Source organism: Trachinotus anak, unplaced genomic scaffold (assembly GCF_046630095.1).
Source record: "Trachinotus anak isolate AG129_WGS33_773 ecotype Australia unplaced genomic scaffold, CSIRO_AGI_Tana_v1 ptg000024l, whole genome shotgun sequence".
Taxonomy (NCBI): domain Eukaryota; kingdom Metazoa; phylum Chordata; class Actinopteri; order Carangiformes; family Carangidae; genus Trachinotus; species Trachinotus anak.
Window position 1 is genome coordinate 5,925,461 of NW_027273875.1, and position 24,932 is coordinate 5,950,392.

The 24,932-nt window shown below is 37.9% G+C and overlaps 1 protein-coding gene across 4 annotated transcripts in view; it reads right to left on the minus strand.

Moving 5' to 3' along the window:
• Window positions 1-2,273: 2,273 nt before the first annotated feature.
• Window positions 2,274-24,932, minus strand: part of LOC139607665 (neurexin-2-like) — a 108,421-nt gene continuing 85,762 nt past the window's right edge. For 3 of the 4 annotated variants that reach the window (XM_071460742.1, XM_071460741.1, XM_071460744.1), the window contains 6 exons: window positions 18,455-18,636; window positions 12,429-12,600; window positions 9,683-9,772; window positions 7,988-8,316; window positions 6,159-6,243; window positions 2,274-4,832 (listed from right to left, as the gene is read on the minus strand). In XM_071460742.1, coding sequence (XP_071316843.1) covers window positions 4,030-4,832; window positions 6,159-6,243; window positions 7,988-8,316; window positions 9,683-9,772; window positions 12,429-12,600; window positions 18,455-18,636 — 1,661 coding nt within the window. In that variant the 3' untranslated portion in view covers window positions 2,274-4,029. The remainder of the gene's footprint in view (window positions 4,833-6,158; window positions 6,244-7,987; window positions 8,317-9,682; window positions 9,773-12,428; window positions 12,601-18,454; window positions 18,637-24,932) is intronic. The other variant, XM_071460743.1, reaches the window with a different exon arrangement.

Below are 24,932 nucleotides of genomic sequence, written 5' to 3' on the forward strand. Positions count from 1 at the left end.
TGAGGATAGTTCTTTATGACTCTGGCTGTATGTTTGGGCATTTACATTTCTGTTCAACCTCCCCAGTCTGCTATCACAACAGAGAAATCCTATCCTTTCTCTTATATTTGTGTAAGGTGCTTCATTCTATAAAGATTCATGGAAAGAGCTTTCTTTCATTGTCAATATATGTGAGAACTTAACAGAGGTCTCCTTGGCCTAAAGAGGCAGCCTGGGGTAAAGGTCAGATCTGAAGAGAAGGCACAAAATGCATTGAAAGGATACTATTCTACTGAATTAGTTAGAAAGCACCTGTATAAAAACATAGTCTTGGTATTCCTGAATGTTCAGGAAATACATAACAATGTGTTTTAATGTGTAATAGCCTTGAATCTAAAGTATATTTTACATATAGCAGTGTTTACTAATACATATGTGTAGAAAAAGAAGGCCATTTATAGGGCAGGTACTTACAGTTTGAAGAAAACCTGAATTGGATGTTAGTGGGACAGGGGGCGGTCAGAGTGGATATTGCATAGTGGTCGTCATCGGGGCTTCTCTTGTCATAGCTGTTTTGTTGAATTACACTTGTGACATCTCAGCAATGATCAGTAGTGGCTTGTTGTATCCTGTAGCCACCCTCCTTGATACCCAATGTCAGCACAGATCAGACCTCACTGACACTAGACCTGTGCTGACACCACACCTCACCGAGCCCACAGGATTATTCCCCATCAGTCTCAGCACAAACAGGGTAACCCTGCTGGATTGAAAAACAACTTCTCTTAATTCTTGTCTTTTGGGATAAACCTCTTCTGCTCGAAAAATTGATGGCTGCTTTCGTGAGGGCAGCTGTACATCACGTCATGTTGATGTTCATTTTCTCTCCATCCTACAGTTCCTTATATTCTCAGCAGGGGGTAGTCAAACAACACAAACCTTGTTGCTGCTGACAAGCATACGGCAGATTATTGTTCTTAATTAAGGGATGGTTGAAGATGTGGAGAACCATAATAATTTTTTACCTGCAATAATCTTTATGTCAGGAGGCAAAGCAGAGAAAAGGACTAATAACATTATCTCAGTCCTTTTGGATAATTAGAAAAAAACAGAAAAACAAGAAATTGATTCATCTGCCATAGACTGATGTTATAAAATACTGTGAACATCCTTATTGGTATGGTGCCACAGCGGTGGCCAATATTCAATAGGATCACAGCATGCATGCTTACTCTGCATATTAAATGAGTATGCCATCAATGTAGTATTGCATTTTAGTAAATTTGGAGGACTCAAAAGAGATAAATGGGAAAGAAAATCAGTGGAGCAGAGGTTGAGATATCCTGACTTTTAGTCCTCTAACATGGGTCAAGCTCCCAAAACAACAGCTTCTTCACTTCCCATAATTCCCATAGTCTCATTGTGACAATCCCTCCCTGGTTGGTGCCCGCAACTTTAAAATTATGCTACAGGTTTGTTATGCAGGTTTTCTGTTAAAAAAAATCTTCAGTTTCAAAGCCCAGGTCATGTCTCTCAAGCGATGTCCCTTTCAGCTGTAAGGTTATCACATAACTTGAACCTATCACATCATGGCGTGAATCGCCGGTGACCTTACCGGGAGTTCAGCTGGTTTAAATTTTTTTAAATTTAAGCTTCATGTGTACAAATTAGCCTAACTGAATGCAATGTGTTCGGCTTTAATGGAAACCTGAACCAGGCAGCAGCGGTAGTATAAGGTGCAGAAAAACTCTTTAACGTTTAATTTTAGAATAAATTATGGACATCCAGGCATTACTAACACACCAGCACTATGCAATGCCCGAGAGAGAAAGAGAGAGAGAGAGAGTAAGAGAAAGGGAAGAGAGAGAGTAGATGATGATGAAACTCCAGTGTAAGACAGATTTAAAAAACATACCATGACCTGCAATTTGTATGAAATGCTGTTTCTTCACATTAAACATGTTAACTTATCTTGTTAGCAAAATGTGACCTTTGTAAAATTACATCATTGTGACTTCACTGTGTTTCTTTGATCCCAAAAGATTCACAACTCCCAAAGCTTAATCACCAGTAGATGGATTAATATAACCAGTACACTACATTAATATTTGAAATTCTGTGACTAGGAGAGGGTCACTTGTGTTCACACAATATACCCTGATTTATACCATAGTTGTTACCTGAAATCCTAATTTATGTCAGTCTAAGTTCACTGTGAATTTAAATAGAAACATAGAAACTTCAGTATCATTTTCTTTGTGAGTTTACAAAAAGCAACACACAACGCAGGTGTGTACAAAGTATATAATCAAGTGTATTTTCATCTTTATCCACGTTCTGTACACATATTAAGATCCATTTCACATGAACACTATACAATAGCAATGAGTGAGGAATGGAATATTTTCTGAGTGCTGAGCAGCTCATGTTGAATGGCACTTTTATTTAAAAAAAAACAAAACAAGAAATCACAGCATGAATAAGTAAATGTAGACGTAACTCAACAGAGAAAATGGCTTTATATTATCAGATCCATTGAGTAACAGATTCAGCACATATAAAATGCACAATGCAATAAAACAAAACATTTGTTTGTTCCATTCTTGTGTTTTCTCTGCATAATCTCAACTGTAAATAATGCAAAAAAAAAAAAAAAACCCAAACAAACAATATTTGCAGCTATCAGAGGAAAGTGTGCTTTTTCTCTGGATTGAAGTAAAAGGCAATCTAAAATGTAACGTGTTAAGAGGAGTGGCAACAAGATACATCGAAATATCAGAGAAATATCAATACAATTCACAAACCTTCAATTAGTCATCTCATAGAATAGTCTTTTAGTAACTGATAGAAAAAACAATACATGTTTGGCTGCTTTACAAGGAATATCTATGTCTCAAAGATATGTTTACATTTTCTGTGTGCTTTTGAATTATCCCATGACAGTTTTGGGTTGGTTCTCCCTTTCCATGAAGAAATCAGAAAAACTTCCTCAAATGTGATTCCGTGTTCCCGAAAATTCCTGTGAAGTTTGAGTTGTAGTGGTTCTGATGTTGTGAAAGCTGTCAGGGGACCGAGCATCTCAGGCGTTTATTCTTCTTCATACCTGCTCCCCTGTGTACACAAGGCTTTTTCAATCTGCTAACCTCTATATGTACATACAAGCAATGTTTACAGAGAAATACCTTCACTGGAGTAGACTGACTTGTTCACAATTATTCCTACTTGGAATGGCATGGCACACTGACTGTGATGTCTCACATAAATAATGTGTCTTCTGATCCATCATACTATAAGGTTTACTGGCAGGAATATGTTGACAGATTTAATAATCCCTTTAAATTAGATTTAGTTTTCACCAGAGAGCGAAACATCCTGCTTCATTTGTGATACTGCACCAGTAACATAATACCATCTCTCCTGAGCAGAGGCAGAGTGACTGGGGAGTTTTAAAACCACATAACATAACATGGAGGCCGCAGAGATGATGTCTTATCCAAATAAAGGCTTTTGTTTTGACTGCAGTCAGACTTACTGGGGTGCTCTCTGCTCATCTACCATAAAAATTCAATAACTGGCCTGTTCTGCCTCATATATCATGATGGGTACATTGAGACTTGAGATAGAGCATTACAAAGAAGTACAAAGAAAACATTTAGGCAAATCTGTCCGGGTGTTCTCAGCACTTTCTTCACTGTACCATATCCATGCTATATACAAAGCCAAAGTGGATATGCTTCCTCCAGCTTTTTAAAAACATAAAAAAAATGATACACTAACAAAGAATCAGTGAATGCAGCGCACGTTGTGACACAGAGGATGAGTCAGATCTTGTGTCGTAGATGAAGATTTCATCACTAACAGGAGCTGGGCAACCTTGACTTGAGAAAAATGTACCTGTTGAAAGCAAGATACAGTTGCTTTGTGCAGTTGTTTTCTGTGGCCTGTGATATTTCACTGATGGTCAACCTGACAAAATAGGGGAGCGAAACGAAAGCATTCTCTCTCATCCTCTTGTCTCAGTCCAAACTTGCCTACTCTCCTTCTGCGTCCTCAGACGTAATATTCTTTGTCTTTGTTCTTTTTGCCCTTTGTGATTGCTTTGGCCACAGAGGCCGTTGCTGTGCTTTTGTCTTTCACCACTGCTCCGTTGCCCTCCACAGTGGAATTGTTGGCAAAATTGTGGCTCTGGTCTGTCTGGTAGGAGCCCTCGTCCCGGTTACGGTACTTGTACATGGCATAGAGGAGGATAAGAATGCAGAGAGCAGCAGCAGCCACAATACCAACCACCATCCCCGTGGTGCTACTGGACTCCCTGATCACCTCCACGGCACCGGGTTGGCTCTTTTCATCAGAGGCTGTGGGGTTGGCTGTGGGCACATGGGGAAAATTGGGGGGGTAAGTTAGTCCTGGTGTGTTTCGGGAGGATGGAGGAGCAGGGGGCAGAAGCACCTGGTCACGGGTGTTCATTTTGCCTGCAGGGATGTGGAGCTGGTCAGGGTTGGTGGTGGGAACATAAGGAGGTAGGGGGCGGGGTTTCTGGCCTCCACCCTCACCAGCAGCGGGAGGTGGAGGAAGGACTGTCCTGTCAGTGACCATGGGGGAGTTATTATTGTAAAAGTCCTCGTCATCTGATTCCGTCATCTCCCCAGAGCCGAAGGCCGAGACCTCTACAGGGTCACCACAGTCCTCCTGGTCCGGGGGGCAGGAAGGGTGAGGAGGGAGTATCAGGGACTCTTTGGTGGTTTCAAGTGGGGATAGGAGGGTAGGAGGAGGAGGGATGACGGGGTAACGGGTGGCGATGGATGGGGGCTCAAGGGAATCCACTGTTATAATAGGCAACACTAATTCACCTCCTAGAAAGGAAACAGAAAAGGTAGGGGATCCTAAATTAGAACAGGGTAAAAACTAAAATTCTGGCTGAACAGTGGTGCTCATTAAAGTAGAGCCTCAATCTGCTCATTATGTAGAATATTACTGAGGAATTAAACTAATATTAGCTGGATTATTAGTGATATTATTTATCATGATCAAACATATTATGCTGATTTCTTTAATATGATGTTATTTACATCAACATTCGGCACATGAAAAGCAAAACAAATTAAAACCACCATGACGATGTTCGTGAGCAATGTATACAGTTCTTCATTCTAATGTGGATTCAATTTGTGTGTGTGTGTGTGTTAAGATTTGCAGATTTAAAATTCTTAATTTAACCAAAAAACATAATACAATAAACCAAAAAACATAAAAGAGCTCACATGTAGACACAAACACACAAGGTGACCCATGAAAGGCGGCAGCTGAATGAAGAGCATATAACAGACAGAGCACACAACAAACAAAAGAAGAGTAAATTAAATTGCCATGCTGCTGTAAGCACATCTGTAGGCAGGGGTTAAGGGGTGACAAGAGAAATCACAGGTTATTTTATTTAGGAATCACACATGGAATATTGTAGCTTAGTGAAAGCAACCAGTGTGTCCTGCATATCTTTAATCACCACTTGTATATATACCAAATAAACCTTTATATATATATATATATATATATATATTATATATGAGCTCTCATGCCATACATTGATCCTTTACTTTGATTTGACTCCGAGGTGAGAACGTCTTCTTATGGAAGAGCATTTCAGTCTGCAGAGTCTGGTTATTTATGTCCACTAGGCTCTCTTTCATCATTATTTGAGTCACACTTTGCAGGGCCAGTCAACAACAAACATTTCTGATAAGGTCATATTAATAATTGAGGCACCCATAATAAGGGCAGACTCCTTCTTAAGGTCCACAGCTTGTGTCTGTCACAAGCCTGATCTGCTGTCTCCTGTCATCCACTCCTAATGACCACAGTGCACTTCATTAAGATTTTCTCCCATCCAATTTAGTAAGTTACAGACATGACTATGAAGCTCATGTACAGGTTCAATTGACACTAGTCGTGTCGGTAGCAACCATCCAAATGAGGACAGCTGTTTGACAGAGCCCCTGAATAAATGAGTGTGTGGTAGCTGCAGAAACATTAAACTAGAAAGGGTGAATTGAGAAAGAAATTGTAAAACAAGGACGGCTGTCTGAAGTCAGTGCATTTTATCTACAATCTTGGGTAAAAGCGTCATTAGTAGTGGTTGGATAAGAGCTGCACTCCCATCTTCTTTGCCATGGCTGACCCACCTGTCCCTGGTTCACACTCTTCTAGGTCCTCATCGTCGCTTGGACACTCAGCTGATGCCACCAAAATATCATCAGAGTTCTGCGGCTGAAAGGAAAAACACAGAAAATGAGTTGTTTTTGAACAAAATGACAGTACACGCATTCTCGTCATCTCGATTTGTTCTCACTTTTTTTTTTTTCTATAAATGTGTTTTCTGGCTGTCTGTCTGTCTACCATTTGAGGAAAAGCTGCAGCACTTTAGTATTCTAGCTTGGAGCAACAGTGAGACTACAAATCCAAAATTTGCCTATATGCAGTTTTTTTTTCCCCTTTGCCCCTGTGACTGACATCTGTTTACATAGAGCAGCACTGAAAGAGAGTAAGTTTTCAGTAGACTAAATGCTGTTCATGTTTTCATTTAATTCTATATCATTTACTTTTTGTCCAGTTCTCTTATATTAAATTTGCAAAAACAAATTCTCACATGCTACATCAGGGCTTCAATATGTCTTAATTGGATTTTTAGAGTGCACAGTAACTCAAAATACCTGAGTGGAGCAGAGAGTAGATGGTCCACTAATGGATTACTAGGTTAAATTGAAAATGCAGAGAAGCCAATTTCAAGGAAACTGGACAAGAGGGATGTAATGAAAAATGCACTCTGTATTTTTATTAGGAAAGGCAGGGTTTTTTTATTTGAAACCTCAGGACTCCAAGAACTGCTAAAATCCTTCCAATTTGGCAGGTTGGCTGCATGTGGATTAAAATGACCTCATATGAAATGGTGGTTGGTAATGCTCACCAGTCTGGATGCAACACAACATTGTGACTGCTCTATGCTCAAAAATATGTTTTTCAGTAAAAAGCCATAGTTCAAACATATATTGAAGCATGAATCCTATTACATACTTGGAAATAAAGTTAATTACGCGACAAATTCAAAATCACATATGTTGGACCAAACCAGATGTAAGACGACATGAATTCAGTTATTATTACTTAATGAATGATATTTTACATAGTATAGTACATTTGACAATCAGGGAAATTTGATTTAAATGATTTCATTTAATCAGAATCTTCATCTCCAGTGACGATCAGGGTTTCAGTTAGAAATCTATACAGTTGGTGTGTTATACAGACTTTTGTTGCAGATCAGAGAGTTTTCATTTATAGCGTTAACAGCAACTTCTGTCTTGAGATCAAAAAATAAAAAAAAACCTGAATAACTCTGAATGTTCATGTTCAATTCAACCCCTGCACAATACACACAGTTCATCTTTCTCTGACACTCAGCTCTTTCAAATCTGAAAAACCCTCAAAAAAGAAGCCAATTTAAGGATTTGTGTTATTTTAGTTTTCAGTTTAATAAAAGTAGAAGCAGGGCTCGAGAACTGAGGAGTCACACGTGTTGTCTGACTGGTTATGTGATTGCGTTCTTTTATTTACACAGGATGACACAGTAGTACGTAGTACCACATGTTCCTGTGTGTTTTAACACGACATGAGTGGGGAAATCTGAGCAGAATGTGAAAAGTGACACTTGGATAGAATAAGCATGGAAGATCTAGGCATGTGATTTTACACCTGTACAGAGTATAGGAGAAAATCATATTCTTCTTTTCTGCTCAGTCCCAGTGTGAAAATTGTTTCAGCAAGTTACAGGTAAAGAAATTTTAGAGGGTTTAGATGTATGTTTTGGAAAAATGCCCCCCTGCCCCTCTTCTTCTTCTTCTTCTTCTTATTATTATTATTCATCAATCAATATTTTCAGCTACACACAAGGCAGAGCAATTTTCAATAGTCATATATTAAAGGTATTTTTAACCGTCTCAACACCATCTCTGACCTTTGAGATGCTCTCCCTCAAGCTGGGTGACCGCTGCCTGCGGGTGGTAGTGGTAGCCATAGTGGTGGTGGTTTCCATGATTGTGGTAGACATATCAGACACTGCCAGCGGCGTGGCGGAGGTGGTGTCGGTGGTCAGCACAGAGAGCGAGTCCCCCACCAGACGCAGGTTCCCCTCCACCTGTACACTGGGATCATTTTCTGCTGCCAGTTTCAGCACCTGCAGACCGTTGTAATACAGCCCTGAAATCTGACCCTGGAAGGGCCGACCCTTGTCGTGACCGCCAATTTTTATAGCTGCCTGGCTGTTAAAGATGGTCAGCTGTCTCCCTAAAGTTAGATGGAGACACAGAGAAAGAAGAAGGTGGAAAAAAAAGGAGAGAGCGATAGAGCAGACATAGAGAAGTCATGGGAGAGTTTGCACAGCATCATCATTTGAACCAGGTGGACTTTAGCGATTATAACATTAGTTAGTTAGTAATTTCTTTAAAACTTGATTTAGATGTTAAATTTAAATGGGAAATGTTAATTAGCAGCAAGTTTATAATTTCGACTTTACACATGCAGGTTACAATCATCAGAGGAGGCTTTAATTCTATTTAGGTACCTATTTAAATGTTTTAATAGGACAGATATAGTCATTTTGAATGATATCTGAGTTAGCAAACGGTCTGTGGGGAAAAAAGGACAGATGTTTTTCATTTATCTTGTAACTCCGAATACATGGTTCAAGGATGTGTATCATATCACTTCTTTTTACAGAAAAGGCATTCTTCTATACTTGTACCTCAGACTGTGACAATAAATGACAATAAAAGCTAAGCACCCCTCCCTTCACTGACTTCATCAGCCATTAGGTCATTAAAACATGCTCTGCTCTGGGTCCCCCCTAGTCCTATTGTTTCACCACCTTAAAAGGGCAACGATATCTAACAGCACTATTGTCAGCCGCTTCACTGATAAGCAGTGTTACATCAGAGGAGGAGGACTGCAGTAATGGGCCCATCTCAGGAGAGTACTTATTAGCAAAGTTAATGGATGCAAACAGTGATCTACTTAAACAGCTTGTCAGAGCTGTTTTGTCGCAGCAGAAAACTTCAGCTTGGGAGTCTGACATGGTCGTTGTAGAGTACAAGGTGAGGCAATGCAAGGTTACAAGGAACAAGTAAAGGGAAAAGATTTCGTGTGATGACATCAAGGTGTTATGGTTTAAAATTTTCAGTTTAGGAGGAACGAGACCTGCTCAACTTACGGCAAATGTTAGTTTCACTGGTGTTCATGTAAATGTTACACAGCATTTTAATGATTTTTATGTCGAATAATTACACACAGCATCTAGTTACACACAGTGGTTAAGAGGGACGATAGGGGGTTAGACAAAGGTTATGTGTTTTTTAGTAAATCGGTTTAAAATCTTTGTTAAGGTGCAGCTTTTCCACAAGGTGTAAGGATGACAAAGAATAAATGGCAAGTGTGCTATACCCCTTTCCTTTGACACTTATTTTGAATTCCACTTGAAACTACATTTGTGGTCATCAAAATTCATAGCCAATAGAAGTTCCAATTAAAATGGAGATATTCATCTGGGTCTTGACTTGATCCTTGTCACCCTTGTCTTCTGGCACTGCACCTCTCATGGGAAGAGGTTATTTAGTAGTTATTTCAAGGGTTAATTAATTAATCAATTAATTTTTACCTTTATCGAGTAGCCACTCGTCAACTACCCGACCAAGTCTGTATGGGATTCTTTGTCTAGCAATAGCCAGTCGTTCATTATCATAGTGTCCTTCAAAGAATTTGGAGAGACAGATTAAAGGTTAAAGTCTGCAAGCTGAAAGATCACATGGTTAGAAACAGTGTTATAATGGCTAACAGGTTTAACAAGTTATCAATTTTAACCCAGCTGTGAGTTAAAAGAAACTTGTGCTTTATGTAACGTTATCTAGTTATTACGAGAAACAGTGTTAATGCTAATTAGAGTAATGTTTAGGCTATTTATAATGTGCTACACTAGTTAGTGTTATTTAGCTATTTTTTTAAGCAAAGCATAATCTTCAGTAAATACCAATTACAGTAAAGTAAAATAATTTTATGTACTATAGAGGTTAATTCAGGTAAACAAACCAAAAAACAAAAAAAAATCAGGCACTGCAACAAATAACAATGAGGAAAACAATCATTGCATTTAGACAGTCATACACATTTGGTAGTTACAACAGAAGCTGAAGTCTCACAACACTTCTGTTCCACAATGTAGGCTATTTTACTGCACGATATGCAAAGTGTTTTTTTTACTCCAGCTCGCATGAGATATTGACAGCAGGTCCATATCAAAGACTAATGGGAGTTGTAGTTGTTGAATGCTTAAAAAATTAAACAAAAAAGAACATGTTATGTCCTTAGCTCTAACACCAATATATATTTTTTGAAAAAAAGCATGAGGAAATCTTTGATGCAAAACTCCACTGTGGAATCAGGGTTAACAGGACAAAAGCTCTCAAGTGGGACAGGACTTCAGCTCTGTATTTAACACATGCAAACATAGAAGAGTAATTAATCAAATGAAAACTACTACAGGAAGTACATGATACAAACTTCAACAACATGAATTGTCTGTTTCAGGAGGATAGCAGAGGCCAGTTAATATCAGTGCCTCTTTATTCAGTCTAGCACTGATCTATCAATCATCAGCCACAAGGTTACCACAAGGTTTTGATTTTACAGCTCGTAAATTCTTGTTGACATTATTTATAAATTACTGCATTTGTAGGCTATTTTTGTTCAGAACAAGTAATATGGAAACATGTTTAACCCACATATAAAAGAAAATGTAAATGGGAGTTTGAAATCAACCATCTTGGTGGACATGGGATAGTATGAATGGATAAAAGGGATTAGGATTATAGCACAGCATGGAAAAGGCGGCACAGTACATGGCAGTGCCTGACAGTTAAAGTGAAGCTTACCATGATTATGTTTTTACTTTAAGCTTTAATTTACAGTAGGTTTTAAAATAAGTGAAGCTGCCTCAGGAGAGTTGCAAGCAGGTCCCCTGTATTCTTACTTTACACAGATGTTAGAAGACATAAGATATTATGCCTTATTTAAAAAAAATCAGTCATTCACTTATAGATCTACTCCAAGATTTTATGATTGCTCAAACAACTGATTACTGAGTGGATGTGCATTACATGCATGTCCATCACCACTACACTTTGATATATGTACAACTGTGGCACATGCGTGTGCCCCAAGCACCAGCTGGAGGCAGACAGAGGTCCTAGTTTCATCCTGCTGTGCCAGCTGGTGCACCTGTTCTGAATAAGGTTAACTGGTTGACTGGTTCAGACCAGGTTAAAGTAGAGCCGGTCGTGATTGCGTTATGTGTGGGTCTTTTCCTTCTTTTTTTATCTCCAAAAAAAGTTAAGCACGTGTGTACATGGGTTGGGGAGCTTGAAAATCTATGTCTAAATAAACTAAAATAGACTTTCTTTGAAATAGCAGGCAGCATCTTCTCCTTGTGTATTTGTAGATGCCTCTTTTTGCCTTTGAGCCTATGCAGATCTGATATGACGATATCTGAATTTTCCAAAACCTATGGTACAATAATTTCAAATCATGAAATGGAAAATTTCATATGTTGTTAAGAAAATGATGACTTTTATCCCCAGTCTGTGTACAGTATTTTATGTGACAGCATCTGACAGTGACCTGGACACCAAATGTAACATAAAACTGAAATGCAAAACACATATATGACTTGGTCATGATAGAGCATTAGATCATTTAGCTGCTTATGTAAAAAAGGTGACCCTTACATGATGTTGTCAGTGTTCACAGATGAGAAGATAAATGTAAAAGTATGTAAGTTTACTACAAAATTGTTTATGCCAACAAGAATTTATCAACATATTCACCCTGGTTAGTCAACACCGTCTCTTTGGACTTGGACCAGGGTTTGGTAGAACAACAAATAAATAAATATTATGTCATGTAACTTTTTTTATTACTTACTTTACTTTATTACCACAAATATTCATTTATTATATACAATAAATAAATATTAGGATTATATAATGTTTGAACCACATTAGTGGTAAATTGTGATATTTTTTAATCTGCTAAATACTTCCCCACCCACTAAAAATCCAACAGTGGCTGATGAAAATTATTTCATTGCTAGATATTCTGTGCAGTTTGAATCAAATGCATACATTTCAGATAATGGCACATCCAGCTGTATGTGTATGGCAATTCAATATATAACTTGTAGAACAATGAATAGACTGAACTGGAGAGCTGATCTTTTTTTTTGTTGCAAACTGTACATTTCACAACTGCACATTCAAAGAGTTATTTTTGATAGGCAGACATGCATACTCTCTTGCTAATGCAGGTGCTCCATGCCATCTCTCTATAAATCATTGTCCCATCAGCCTTACCTGGTGGATAACGCTCAATGACTGGATGGTTGTCCACCTGGAGAGTGGCATTGCCACCGCTGCGTGTGAAGCGAACAACATGGTACTTGCCGTCATTTACTATGACAGCAGGCTCATCGATGGTGATGTCATCTGTCCCCACATTGAATATGACACCAATTTTTCCTTGATCCTGTGGATGAAGAACAAAGAATTAATGCTAAAATATCTAATCTTGCGTGCACAAAATTAATTTCCATTTATCTTGAGGTTGTCAAGCCAGAAACCTTGTTAAATTGGTAAAAGCATATCTTCAGTGACATGAACAGTATGTTTAGTTCTTTCCTTAGGGTGCGGTCCCACCACTCCCCTTCAGCAGCCAGCTAAGGTTTCCTGATGTGGATCACTCTTGACAGAAACCTGCTGTTTCTGTTTTGGTTGACCAACTTTTCTCTTTGTCAGCTTTTCCTCGCTCCTACCAACCTTCCTCTAAGGTCCAACCTGCTTCTCACGCCAGCCTTTGGGTGGAACTAATAAGAAAAACAGCAAACAAACTGTGTGGGGTCTCTGTGGCAGTCTGGCCCTTGTACATTTGCTGCCTTCATTCTGAATTCAACACAAGGTCAAAATGCTAATGTGGTTATAAGAGACATTTGTGAGAAACAGCACACGACACTGCAGGAGTACAAACAATAACCTTTATAACTGTGGTGAATATACTAATAACATGAAAATCCCACAGTGTCACAGGTTAGTCAGTCATTATGACAGGTAATATGAAACAGAACAGAAGGGCAGATGTAGTAAAGGTTGAAAAAAACCAAATGACAATATCATTTTTTGGTTCTCATTTAACTGGCAGTTGAATGATTATTCAAGGAGTACCTGTTGTATAGTATGTTACACATGCAAAATAATAATTATGACTTTCAGGCTGTGCAGTTTCTCCTCATATAATTTGTCTTGACGACCAAGAGTCTGCTGGCTTCTATTCAAACAGTCTCGACTCCAGCAGCTGGTTGACTGTATCACACTGTCAACCAGAGAGGGGAGAGGTAGTAAACAGTGAAACTGGCTGCGTGTTTTACTGAAATGAAATCCAGCAGACTGCTGGTCATGCATGGCACACAACGTGCACAATATTTACTGGCCTGGCTCCTAGACATGATGTAAATATCTTCCACACTGGGTCTTGCATTGCATTTGGATTCCCTGGCTTTACTGTCAGAATTGCCTCCACAGCTCACTCCTTGATTAGCACCATTCGATATCACTGATCGTTCCATTTTTCTGATATCTCCAGTATTGCTTTACTGACTCAAATTCACTCTTTTCTGACTCAGAAATTCAAATATGTAGACAGGAATACCTCCTCTCTCGCCCTGATGGTGGCTGCTATTGTGTGATGAAAAACCTGTCTCAGAGCTTTGCTCTCACCCTCTAATCATATGTAAAATCCTTCTAGAAACCTTTTGAATCTGAAATAATTGTTCATGCTGACATGGTTGGCGTTAAATACTGAAGCGTTAAGTGTCCTCAGAGACCTTGTCCCATTAATTATATAATTTTAAGCTTGAGAAATCAACTTTCAACTTCCTTTATGTAAAGGAGCTGTACCTCCAAACAGAGCCTTCAAATTGAAGGTCAGCAGCAGGTACGTGGCTCATCACATTGTTATCATTCTTAATTCAAATCACTTAAAAGGTGTCATGAGCCCAGGAGGAGGCAACTATGTGCGACTGATTTATGCAGAATGAACTACAGCTGGATAATCAAATTCACACAAGACAAAAAGAAGATGAAACTTCTTCATGGCAAATATCTACCTACTCACAGTTACTCAGTATGAACCTGAGCTCATTAAAGTCATTCTTATTGCAGGTTAGTGGGAAGCAGCACGGTGTTAGACCTTGCTGTTAAAGAACTACCAAATCACATATTATTATACAACCATATTACCACTGATGTATACTCCATTTACATTCCTAACATGGCCTGCAAAAAATCTCTATCTCTTACATTTCTTCTTCACTTATATTATGGTCATGCAGAGTTGTTTGGTTGTCCACTGGTTAATTACTCTTTCCTAAGAAGCAAAATGGTGAGTGCTCATTAGGCAACTACAGGGTAGTGTGGCCTCAGGTCAAAATTAGCCCATGTCCTCTGGACAACAATTAACATATCCAAGGCCAGAACAGTCTGCCAGGGGCTTCATACGGCTTCAACAAAAGCATTGCTACTATTTTGCTAACTCAGTCTTCAAGCGCAATTACAAAACAACCCCAAAGCGTCTTTTCACAGCTGGCAAAGCAACACTGCTGCACCACAGTTTTAGTAAACAAAAGCTTGGCCTTTGCAGTTCACTTTTTAATTTATTTTTTATTTTTTTTGCAAGAGGCAACTTAATGCCCATGAGTTTGGGTATAAAGCTAATCAGGCATGTCGTCATGAAAAGCTGCAAAGCCTCCCACCTGTTGACATCAGCTCTGCTGGAGAAAGCATTTCCTTGAAGTACTGCCTGTTCCCACTGGAACTTTCACAGAGGGATCTCAATTCTCATCTCAGCTGCAGCCTGCTCTCATTCATTTGAGAGGAAAAGGATTGATTGTTATAAGGACATATTACTATAAGGAGTTATATTTGATGGGGTGAAAAAGAAAACCCATAAGGACTGAGCACTGATGATTTTTCTATGATAAGACCACCTGATGCATTTTTAAACAGAACGTAGAGTGAACATATTATGATTCTTTAAAGAGGACCAGCATATCTGTCTGTCTCTGTTACGAGCCCACTGTCTATGTCTGAGCTCCTCAGAGGCAGCTGGGAGCTTGCATCACTAGTCTTGGGAATTTTGACACTTATCATCCATACTCCTATATGAATAAAAATCATCTCCACTACTCAGCATGGTTTCTACCTGAAAATATCTGGTTTGTGCTGTAAAACTTATTCCATCTGTAGAATCTGTGTGGAAAACTCTGCATTAAAAAGTATTGTTCTTTTTTAATTAGCCTTTACGTAATATTCACTATCACTTAGGCACACATGCATCATCAGAGTTGTACCTAACTTATCAATCAATATTAATAAATTTGAAGTAATCAAATAGTTATGGAGCACAGAGAGAAGCATGGTAAGAGTAATTGCCCAACTGAAGTATCATTAAAATGCATAAGAAATTAATGGAATCACTGATGTCCTCATTCAGAACTTCACATCTTGCTCTGTTCTTTAGTTTGGAGCTGGGCTGTGGAGCATTACTTCTTCAGTATTTCTAATTGTCATCATTTTGCACGACGAGTCCTCTGTTTTTGTTTTATCTCTTAGTCACTCATTAAAAACATGTCCATCTGAAAGTAGCATTAGCTTCGCTAATGTACTCTCTGGTGAATATGGTTTGCTTCTTTTGTGCAGGGTAATTGGTCTTTGAAGCTTGTGTATGCAGGATCTGTGGTTAACCATGCAGTTTCAGTTAACCATGTCACCACTTTAATGCAGTATGGAGAAATGGCTGTTTAAATGAAGCATTTTAAAGCGCTGACAATCAGATGCTACATTTGCAGATGTGAACACTTATGTTCCCTAAATTATCAGTCGATGGAAATCCAGTGGTGGACTAATGTCACATCTCATCTCGATTGCTCTAATAGTGATGTCTGTGAGTCAAGAGTAAGTGTGCATGCATGTATGCATGCAATGAAAGTGCTCTGTTCATACCACAGTTTTTATGACTTTTAAGGTAGTTTCTTAAGGAAGAGTTTTGACCACTTCCTTTCATAATTTACAGTGTTCATCACATTGTAGTTTTGAATAGAAAGCTTCATATCATATCATCATAAGATTATAAGAAGTGAATTCTGCTCTAAGGAACCTCATCTGAAAACCCCAAATCCACATAGCATATATAACTCATATCCTTTACTATTTTCAAGTATCCCTTGTGGCCAGTGTTATTTTGACCAGTGCACTGCTTCTCTCTGTCTTCCCCTAGTTTTCACAGTCTTCCTCTTCTTCAATGGGCAAGCAGAGGAGGGAAACAGAATGCGATAAAATGTGGAATTAATAATATACATAAATAAATTACAAGAACGGACAACTATGGTCCCTATCAAACAAGAATGTGTGATATTATGAAGCTTAGGCAGAGAAAGGAAAAAAGACAACCTCAACACCCTCTGAACTCTTTTTGATTCTCCTCCGCTGAGCAGTAATAAGGTGTCAAAGTAAGCAATCTGTCAGGGTACAAGGACTTGGCTGGAAAAAACTCTTTTCAGCTGGCTCTGCACGCAAGCAGCAGCCTTTGCATTTACTAGAAACAGTCCACGGCTGGCAAGGTCAGTTTCACACTCTTAAAACTGGAAACACAATTTAAATGAGATGAAAAGTGTCCAGGGTAGAATTAGGTAGGAGCAAAAATCTATTAATACCTAATAGATGCAGTATAGCAGTCAGACTATCATTACAGTTATATGTTACATACACATACATGTTTTTCAGCTTTCAAATTTAAAACAATTTTTGGATTTTAGTATCCATATTATCATCATATACCATCACTATCGTACTGCCTGTATTAGAAGATTTACCCAAAATACATTTAGATATATTCTTATGTCTGTCATTTTTCTTGAACATTTCAGTGCAGGTTGAAAATAATTTATCAGTATTATGAGAAGAAAATTCAAGGTCAGGCTTAAAATGGTTTGCTTCTGAGGACAGAATCAATGATTTTAGGAAGCATTTTTAGTTGGTTACAACCTAATAAGGAGCTAACTCTGTTTTATTTTCCAGTGCTTTGACAACAGGTGTGATTTTAATTATTACACCATTCACAAACATTTGACAGATCTCCCCTCTGGTTTTCATCATGGCACATCTGTCCTGTGGCTACATGCTAAAAAGGCTGATTTCCCTCCAGAAAAGACAGAGTTGCTGGCAGCTGCTGAGGAGTCACTTGATTCCACTAACAGACACACCTGTTAATCAGGCCATGATTTATTTATTTCTATTTTATCTCAGAATTCTGACTCAGATGCCAATTCATGACTGTAGCAGTAGTAGTCTTCCAGCAAGCCTTTATTTTGCTAATATGAGATTGTTTGCTCGTGCCTTCATGCAATATCTTGGAAAAAACAGTACTATTCTCCTCATTTTGGATAAAACTTTATCCAAACCATGCATTTTTTCCTCCCCCCTTTTGAGGTATATAACATCTACTTGATTGACCTCGGAAATGCCTGTATGACACAGCTGTACTAACGCTACCTTGATATCTTAATATCAAGTGAGGAAATATGTGTCTCTTTTTGACTTTGTGTTGTGCGCTTTCTTTTCAACCAGCTTAGTTTCAGTGTTAATCACCAGCGACTTACTTCCAAACACTGGAAAATATTACTCATTAATGTTGCTCACTGATTTCCTAAGGCATTAATGGAAATAATTTCAAAGTTTGTTATCTTGTGTTTGCAGACTGGACTAATTTCCAATGCTCCAGTTAGCTGCCCACTTTGCCCTAATTTTCACAAGATCTTTCATGAGATTTTGTTTTTTGTTCTGTTTTGTTTTGTTTTTTTTTTGTTTTTTTTGGATAGTGCATTTATAATCTCATAATGTTTCTGCAGGTCCATACTGATGGAGTAATACATTCAATAACACCATATGTGCTAGTAAGGACAATATGTGCCTTATTCTACACAGAATGATGTTTTTCCTTCAAACACTCAAAACATGAATTAGAGCTTGTGGTGCAGTTGGTATGAGTCTGTTGTCTTGTTGATTAGATCAGAGAGAAACTGAAATAATTGCCAAAAAATATCTGACAATTTCTCTGTGTAGTCATTGTCGACATGACTCCAAATTTTGGATATGGAAGATTTGGAAACCAGAAAAGATATGTGAACAAACATTAACAGAATTGACTTATATGAATAACATGATTTTGATCTCTTTTAAGTGTTCGATCAAAGCAGTATTACAAACCACTTATCTTCCACTTTTCTGTGACATTAATGCTTCAAGCCCCAAACTCTGCTTCCCATCCTTACTATGTGCAGCTGAAGATAGTCTCCGAGCCCATGGGTGCTTTCCACTCGCACCAGGATGGCATCCTTCTGTTGAGTGCTGAAGCCCACAGCTAACCGGTCGGCTCGGGTGCTTGGCCGCTCATTGGGGGCCCAGGTGAACGTGATGAGAGCCCCCCCTTTCCCAAAGATATATGTGGTCCCAGCTGGGAACAGAGACAGAAAGGGAAACATGAGGAGACAGACACCAGTTGGAGACATGAAACAGTAACTTTTTGGAGCTGTAGCAGCAGTAGTAATAGGGAGTATTTATAGTATAAGTAGCATTGCTTTACTCCTATGTTTATCTGACTAAACGTGGCTTAGTCTGTGCTTTTGTTGTGCTCAGTTAGCGATACCGCTGTCTTCAAGGACATCTCTTCTACTGTTATTTGTTATTTTTAGTTTTGAAAGTAACATTCCCAGTATGAAGATGAGCTTTTGAGCTCCTCTCACCAGCCCACAGCCAGCCCAACCCCCTCCAACCCACTGCTCTGCACACACACCATCTTTCATTTTTCAAAAGCACAGTAGATAGCGAGAAGCTCAAACCAGGAGGGAAGGAGGAAAGATTTATTAAAGGGGTTTGCTTCACTCTTAAATCACAGTTAAGCAGCCTGATTTACAAAGTTTGATGAAGCTTTACATTCACAAATGTGAACTAATGGCAGTGCATCTTTTTTTTTCACAATCCCATGTGGCTCTCACAAAACTGAAAATACTGAGGATGTGTCCAACACTGTGGACATCCAAAAATGAGGGGCATAGCTTTGCCATGAAATTATTTCACAAAATCTTGTGTAAACCAAAACATAACCCAGGATTTACATTATTCATCATAAAAAAAGAATCACCAATGCTTTTCTTGTCAGCTCAATGAGCACATAAAATGTGCCTCTTTGAGGGTCACATGTCCTCCAAAATCCAGACAGGGCACTTGAGTTTTTTTTTCAGAACATGAAAAATTCATCATTGACCGCCATCGTCTTTTGTGCGGTCTCTTCATCTGACTTTCATCTCTGCATCAGACGTCATCTACAGTGGTTACAGCACTTATCAAGCTATTTTATACATGTGCTTTATATTTATGATAGTGCCCAGACTTGTTTATATGCTTTGACCCTGTACTGTCGTTGTTGATACAAACACCTGCTTGTCTGGGTATTCTATTTATGATTTTTTTTACTCAGTGTCTTGTTTCTACAGACCATCTGATATATATTATGCTTAATGCATGCATAATAATGTTAACCTTTTCTGTCCAATTCAATTTAATATGAAATATGAAACAGTAAGTGATTAATGTGAAGGGACAGTTTAAAAAAGCTTTGATTTAAACTTAATAAAAATTCATCCACCTGCCCATACAGTATCTGGTGGGTGCACGGCAAAACAATAGTGTCTGGTTACATTTTTTTATCATGCAAGTTTTTCACCTGCACTCAAAAAGACTTCTGTCTCCTTGAGATGAATGGGGCATACTGGTGTTGATTTATAATTTACAAGTCTTGCTGGAATTGCTGAGATACCTGAGAAAATCCACACAGGCTTGTGCTAAAATCCATTTGCTGATTAGCTGGTAAATCAGACCCCTTTTTATGATATTATATATCACATGATATGATTTATACCTAACCTCTCAGAGATAGTTAATTAAACACACTTTAAAAAAAACTAATTTGTTTTAGGACATCAAATTCAGAACTATAATCCATTTTGTATGATCCATGCAATTCTAAGTTGAGTCAAATCCAAGTTTAACTGTAAGTGTTCTTATAGATGAGTTGAGATTGCAGGTGTTGACTGAAAATAGGGAGCGAGACGCCATTATGCTATAGGGTATGGAAACGACAATCATCTTTGAGAGTGCATCACAAACATGATCCTCTGGTCTTATTTTAACACCTGAAATCTGATTGTTGTTTTTATGTTTTCCAATGCTCAAAACTCTTAAGTGAAGCACAGAGAAACACTTGAGACAAAATTGTAGCCTCAATTTTAGACGTGTTCCAAGACTTGAGTACTCTTATGTTTGGCGTAATAGCTACTCACCACAAAGGTTTTTTAATGACAGGAACTGCTCCTTGGATGCTTTCTTATCACTGAACACGTATTCAAAAGCCTTGAAAACACCTTGCACTGACTTTGAATTTAATTAAAAGGCCATATTCTCTGACAGTGTTTGTTTCAAACCATTTTTTTCTGACTGAGGTAATCTTAATTAATGTCTGGGATTTGCAGTCAAATGTGATTCATTGACATTAGTTACATCAAAGAGTCTCAATGAGTGGTTTTATTGGTTTCTTCCTTTTAGTGAATGTTATCTGCATCTGGCCACTTAGTCTGTCCTCATTTCTGCTAAATGAAATGACTTTTTTTCTGCTTGAGGAAATAAGAGTGGAGACCTCTTTGCTTTTGACAAAGTATACTGGAGTTTTTAAATTTATTTTTATTTTAACACATCTACTTACTACTTTGGTACTTGTGTATCTTAAAATCTACACTATACCCAGAATATAAGGCATGTAAACAACATCAGCAATCTAATTAATTAAAAGACATCATACAATGCATCAAATACTGCAACTTCTGTCTATGTTGTAAGAAGTTTCAAAAGAGCACCTTACGGTCCTATCCAATAATGCCACAAACAACAACAACATAATAAATATAATACTGCATTTCATTATACTGCACAACCCTTCATGATTTCTAGCTTTGTTTGTTCTTGTAAAACCCACCAAGCAGGCAGGTGAGCCACAATGTGGTCAATCAACATATTGTGAGACCCAGTATCACACTGGATGTTATTTTAAATTTCGCTGTGCAATATATCCTCAAACACCAATTTAACAGGATTCTCAGGAGACTCAAACCTCATGAACCCAATTTCAGATGCCTAGAGCTGGTCTTGGTAGATCATCACACACATTACTCTCAGCAATGTACTGAATAAAAATGTCACTGTTAGAAAAACTGGATCATTTTTTACTGTAGCTGAACTATTGAAAGACAGTTTTCAAAAAAAGACTGTGATTTTATGTGAAAGACATTACATGTGGATAACTGATTCAAAAACCGATGTGATTATATTAACCACAGTCTTGTGTGATGTTCAGGTTTTTTCACTTGTGAAATGTAAGAATCCAGTTTGAAAACATCAGTTAATGGAAAGATGAGATTAATGGGAATTAATGGGAAAGTTTTCCATGCTAACATCTTTGAGTGAGCATTAATGTGATCAAGAAAAAGGTTGTATAATTACAGAGATGGTCATGTGAGTATGGAAATACAGTGCACTGACAATATATAACCATCGTTTAATGTAATTAAACCCAAATGTAATCAATTTGGTTTTAATTATGACGGCCTGAACTGAGGCATCTATTAGGCTTTCAGAGACTTCTTATTAGTCAGTGTCAAGTCGGAAATATCAGAACTTTCAGAGAAATCTTAGTTTTTTTTAGTTGTGATTATGACTTGGATCTTGGCATGAACACTATTATAAAGTTGGAAACTCTTCATTACGATAACGCCAGTATGACATAAATAAGACACAAATTCTCACATAGGCGCATCAGGTTTTTTGATGCAAAATATACCATATTTTACAAATGAAACCATAAATTGCACATGTTGAGAAATTATTTCTTATGATGCAAAGAAGAAGGTTTTCGCTTTCAAAGAAACCCATCACTACAAGCAGCTAATGAACATGGGAGCTGTAGTGTTATATGTAGTCCTGTGGGAACATGAGCTGGCAAAGAGAAAGTCAAAGGGAGAATAACATGCACCGCTGCAATGTGCATCATGAAATATGGGATACAAATGCACTTACAGGAAAAGACAGAAGCATCTGTCTAGAGACAGCAGTAACTCCTGCATTAGTCATACTGTAATGGTAAAGCTTTTAATTACACCGCCCTGCTCTGTCTTCTCCTATTTCTTCTTTTCTCTGTGTGGTAGACCTGCATCAAATACAGCAGGCAGTAAATCAGTCTCGTTAAGATTATGACTATAAACATCACAGTTCTCTCCCTTGAAGCAGCTCTCCTCTGTCTCAGCCGACTATCTCACGGGAGCGTTCAGCTCTTCTCTCATGCCTGTACAATGCATCTGTGCTCAAATAATAGGCCTCCCTTAGAGATTCTCAACTGCAACATGCGTGCCATATATCACATCATTATTAGCCGGGAACCTTGATAATTAATTATACTGTACACAGTCATTGTAATACTCCTTATATTTTATTATTTATTATTTATCAATATAATATATAGGTGGTGTGATAGACTTTTCACTATAAAAATTAAATGGTGAGGCTCCTTTTTGGTATCATAGACCGATATCATGGATTCATCTGCTTTTTACAGGCGATAAAATGGTGTCAGTGAATCTCCTACATTGGTTGATTGGTTGTCATGTCTTAATGGATGTCTGCACAACAAATGCATCAGTATGGATTGTTTGTTTGTGCCAAGATGCTTGCTACCCACTCACACATCCTGTCCTTTTCATTTGTGCTCTCAGCCAGCTGAATACTCAAGAGACGCGACAACATGCTCATAGGACTTGCAAAATATATTGAGATGCTGGTGGTAATTTGCATCACACCTAACAGTTAAGATGTGAAAAGGTTTAAACACACTCCCCTGAGCTTAATATTGAAGAGAACTGGAGAACTGACTGAGTGAATGAGTATTACCTCTCATAATATTACTAATCGTGACTTTTAGGAGGCTAAAAAAATAATCATGAATCACACAAATGGCAAGAAGTATCAGCTGTGACATTATTAATACAAAGCAGTGGAAATGGTGAATTACTCACACTCTTATAGCTATTTAAACGATTTCTGGTGATTATGATTCCCACTGGCAGAGTATGCTGGATGTGCACCCACAGAATAGCTGTATATGGTTGTGGATTTTCACAGTCAATAAATATTTCTGAATGACCTGCCAGTAGGGCAAAATGATAAAAGTGTTCAAGTGCAAAACAGTATACAATACACATAAGTCAAAAACTGTTTGTGTAGGGCAACGGGGCACTTTAGTGGGAAAACAAAGCTGATTGATTAAGAATATACACTTGCATAAATCTTTAAAGTGTGAGCAGTTTTGCAGAAATGGAGAGTTATGGAGTGATATTAAGTTTGAATTTGCCGTCTGACTTATGTCGTCTGAGGCACACTTCTTCCGTGGTCTATTAAATACAGCTCAGTGAAATGATGAAAATGAATAGTGCAGTCTGAGGCCTGACAGAGAGGACATATGCTTCCAGTTAGAAACAGAGCTGAACAATTATTCAAAAATCGCAAAATCACAATATGGCCAAGTGCAAAGTCCAAATCTTTATCAAATTTTTTGATAAAGGTGAAATGAAGCATAAATGAAGCATCATGGAGCCTACAAATAAGGGAATGCTTGTTTAGTACAAGCCCCAGAAAATAATTACATCATCATCATTTTTATATTTTCAGTGAAAATGAATGAATCACCATTACAACAGAAAATGTCACTCATATCACAATTGCAGTATCTGCCAAAATAATTGCAATATAGACCTTTTTACTGCTCATCCCTAGTTAGAAGGTGCCATCATATACTTTAGGAATCAAATCAACTGAATTTGATTGGTTAAAAGCTATACTAAAAATCTATATGAGTCATTAAATACTGCTCATGCAGATAGCACACGTAGACTTCAGCTACAGTATATTATAGGTGGATTGCTGTTTTTACTCCTCAGCAACAAGTATGTAGACTGTCGATTCTCAAATTGAATGTCTCCAACTCAGACTGCCTCAAACTACCTTCATCTTCTATAACAATGAAACGGTTTTCTCCCACTCAACATCAAGGTGACTGGGTCATGGTGAAACTGTTATGTCTCAGATGCAATTTTGAAATACTGCATCAGTGCTTTGATGCAACTCTTATTTCAAGAGTCACATAGACATTTCCCATAAAAGCATAAAAATGCATAAAATGCATAAAAAGTAACTTTTTTAATGACAAGAATATAACACACAAAGTTTTCTTGGGCATTTTACTTGTGGCCTAGTTTTACAGCTTTTCATAACAAAAAAACCCACAAACAAAACAAAACAATTTTATACCATCATTACTGGAATATTTGTATTATAATTTAATATTTTTCTATATTGCCATATGTGACCTGCAATTCTATTAGCTCACAATAGTTATACATTGAAAAGTTTAATGAGATCAAACCCTGTTTTTGATACTGTTCATGGTTAGCATTGTGACTGCAACAGGCATTCATGTGATTGGCTCATTATATAGTGGTTTCCATTGGTAGTGGCATTCCTGTGCTGGATTCAATTTGCTTTCACATGCATGAGCAATTTATAGGAAATTATGCAGCATGTAATCCTGTCTACTTTTATTTTATTGAAATCTGCCTCACTGTTTACTGTTCACTCGCTAAAGCTGTATCA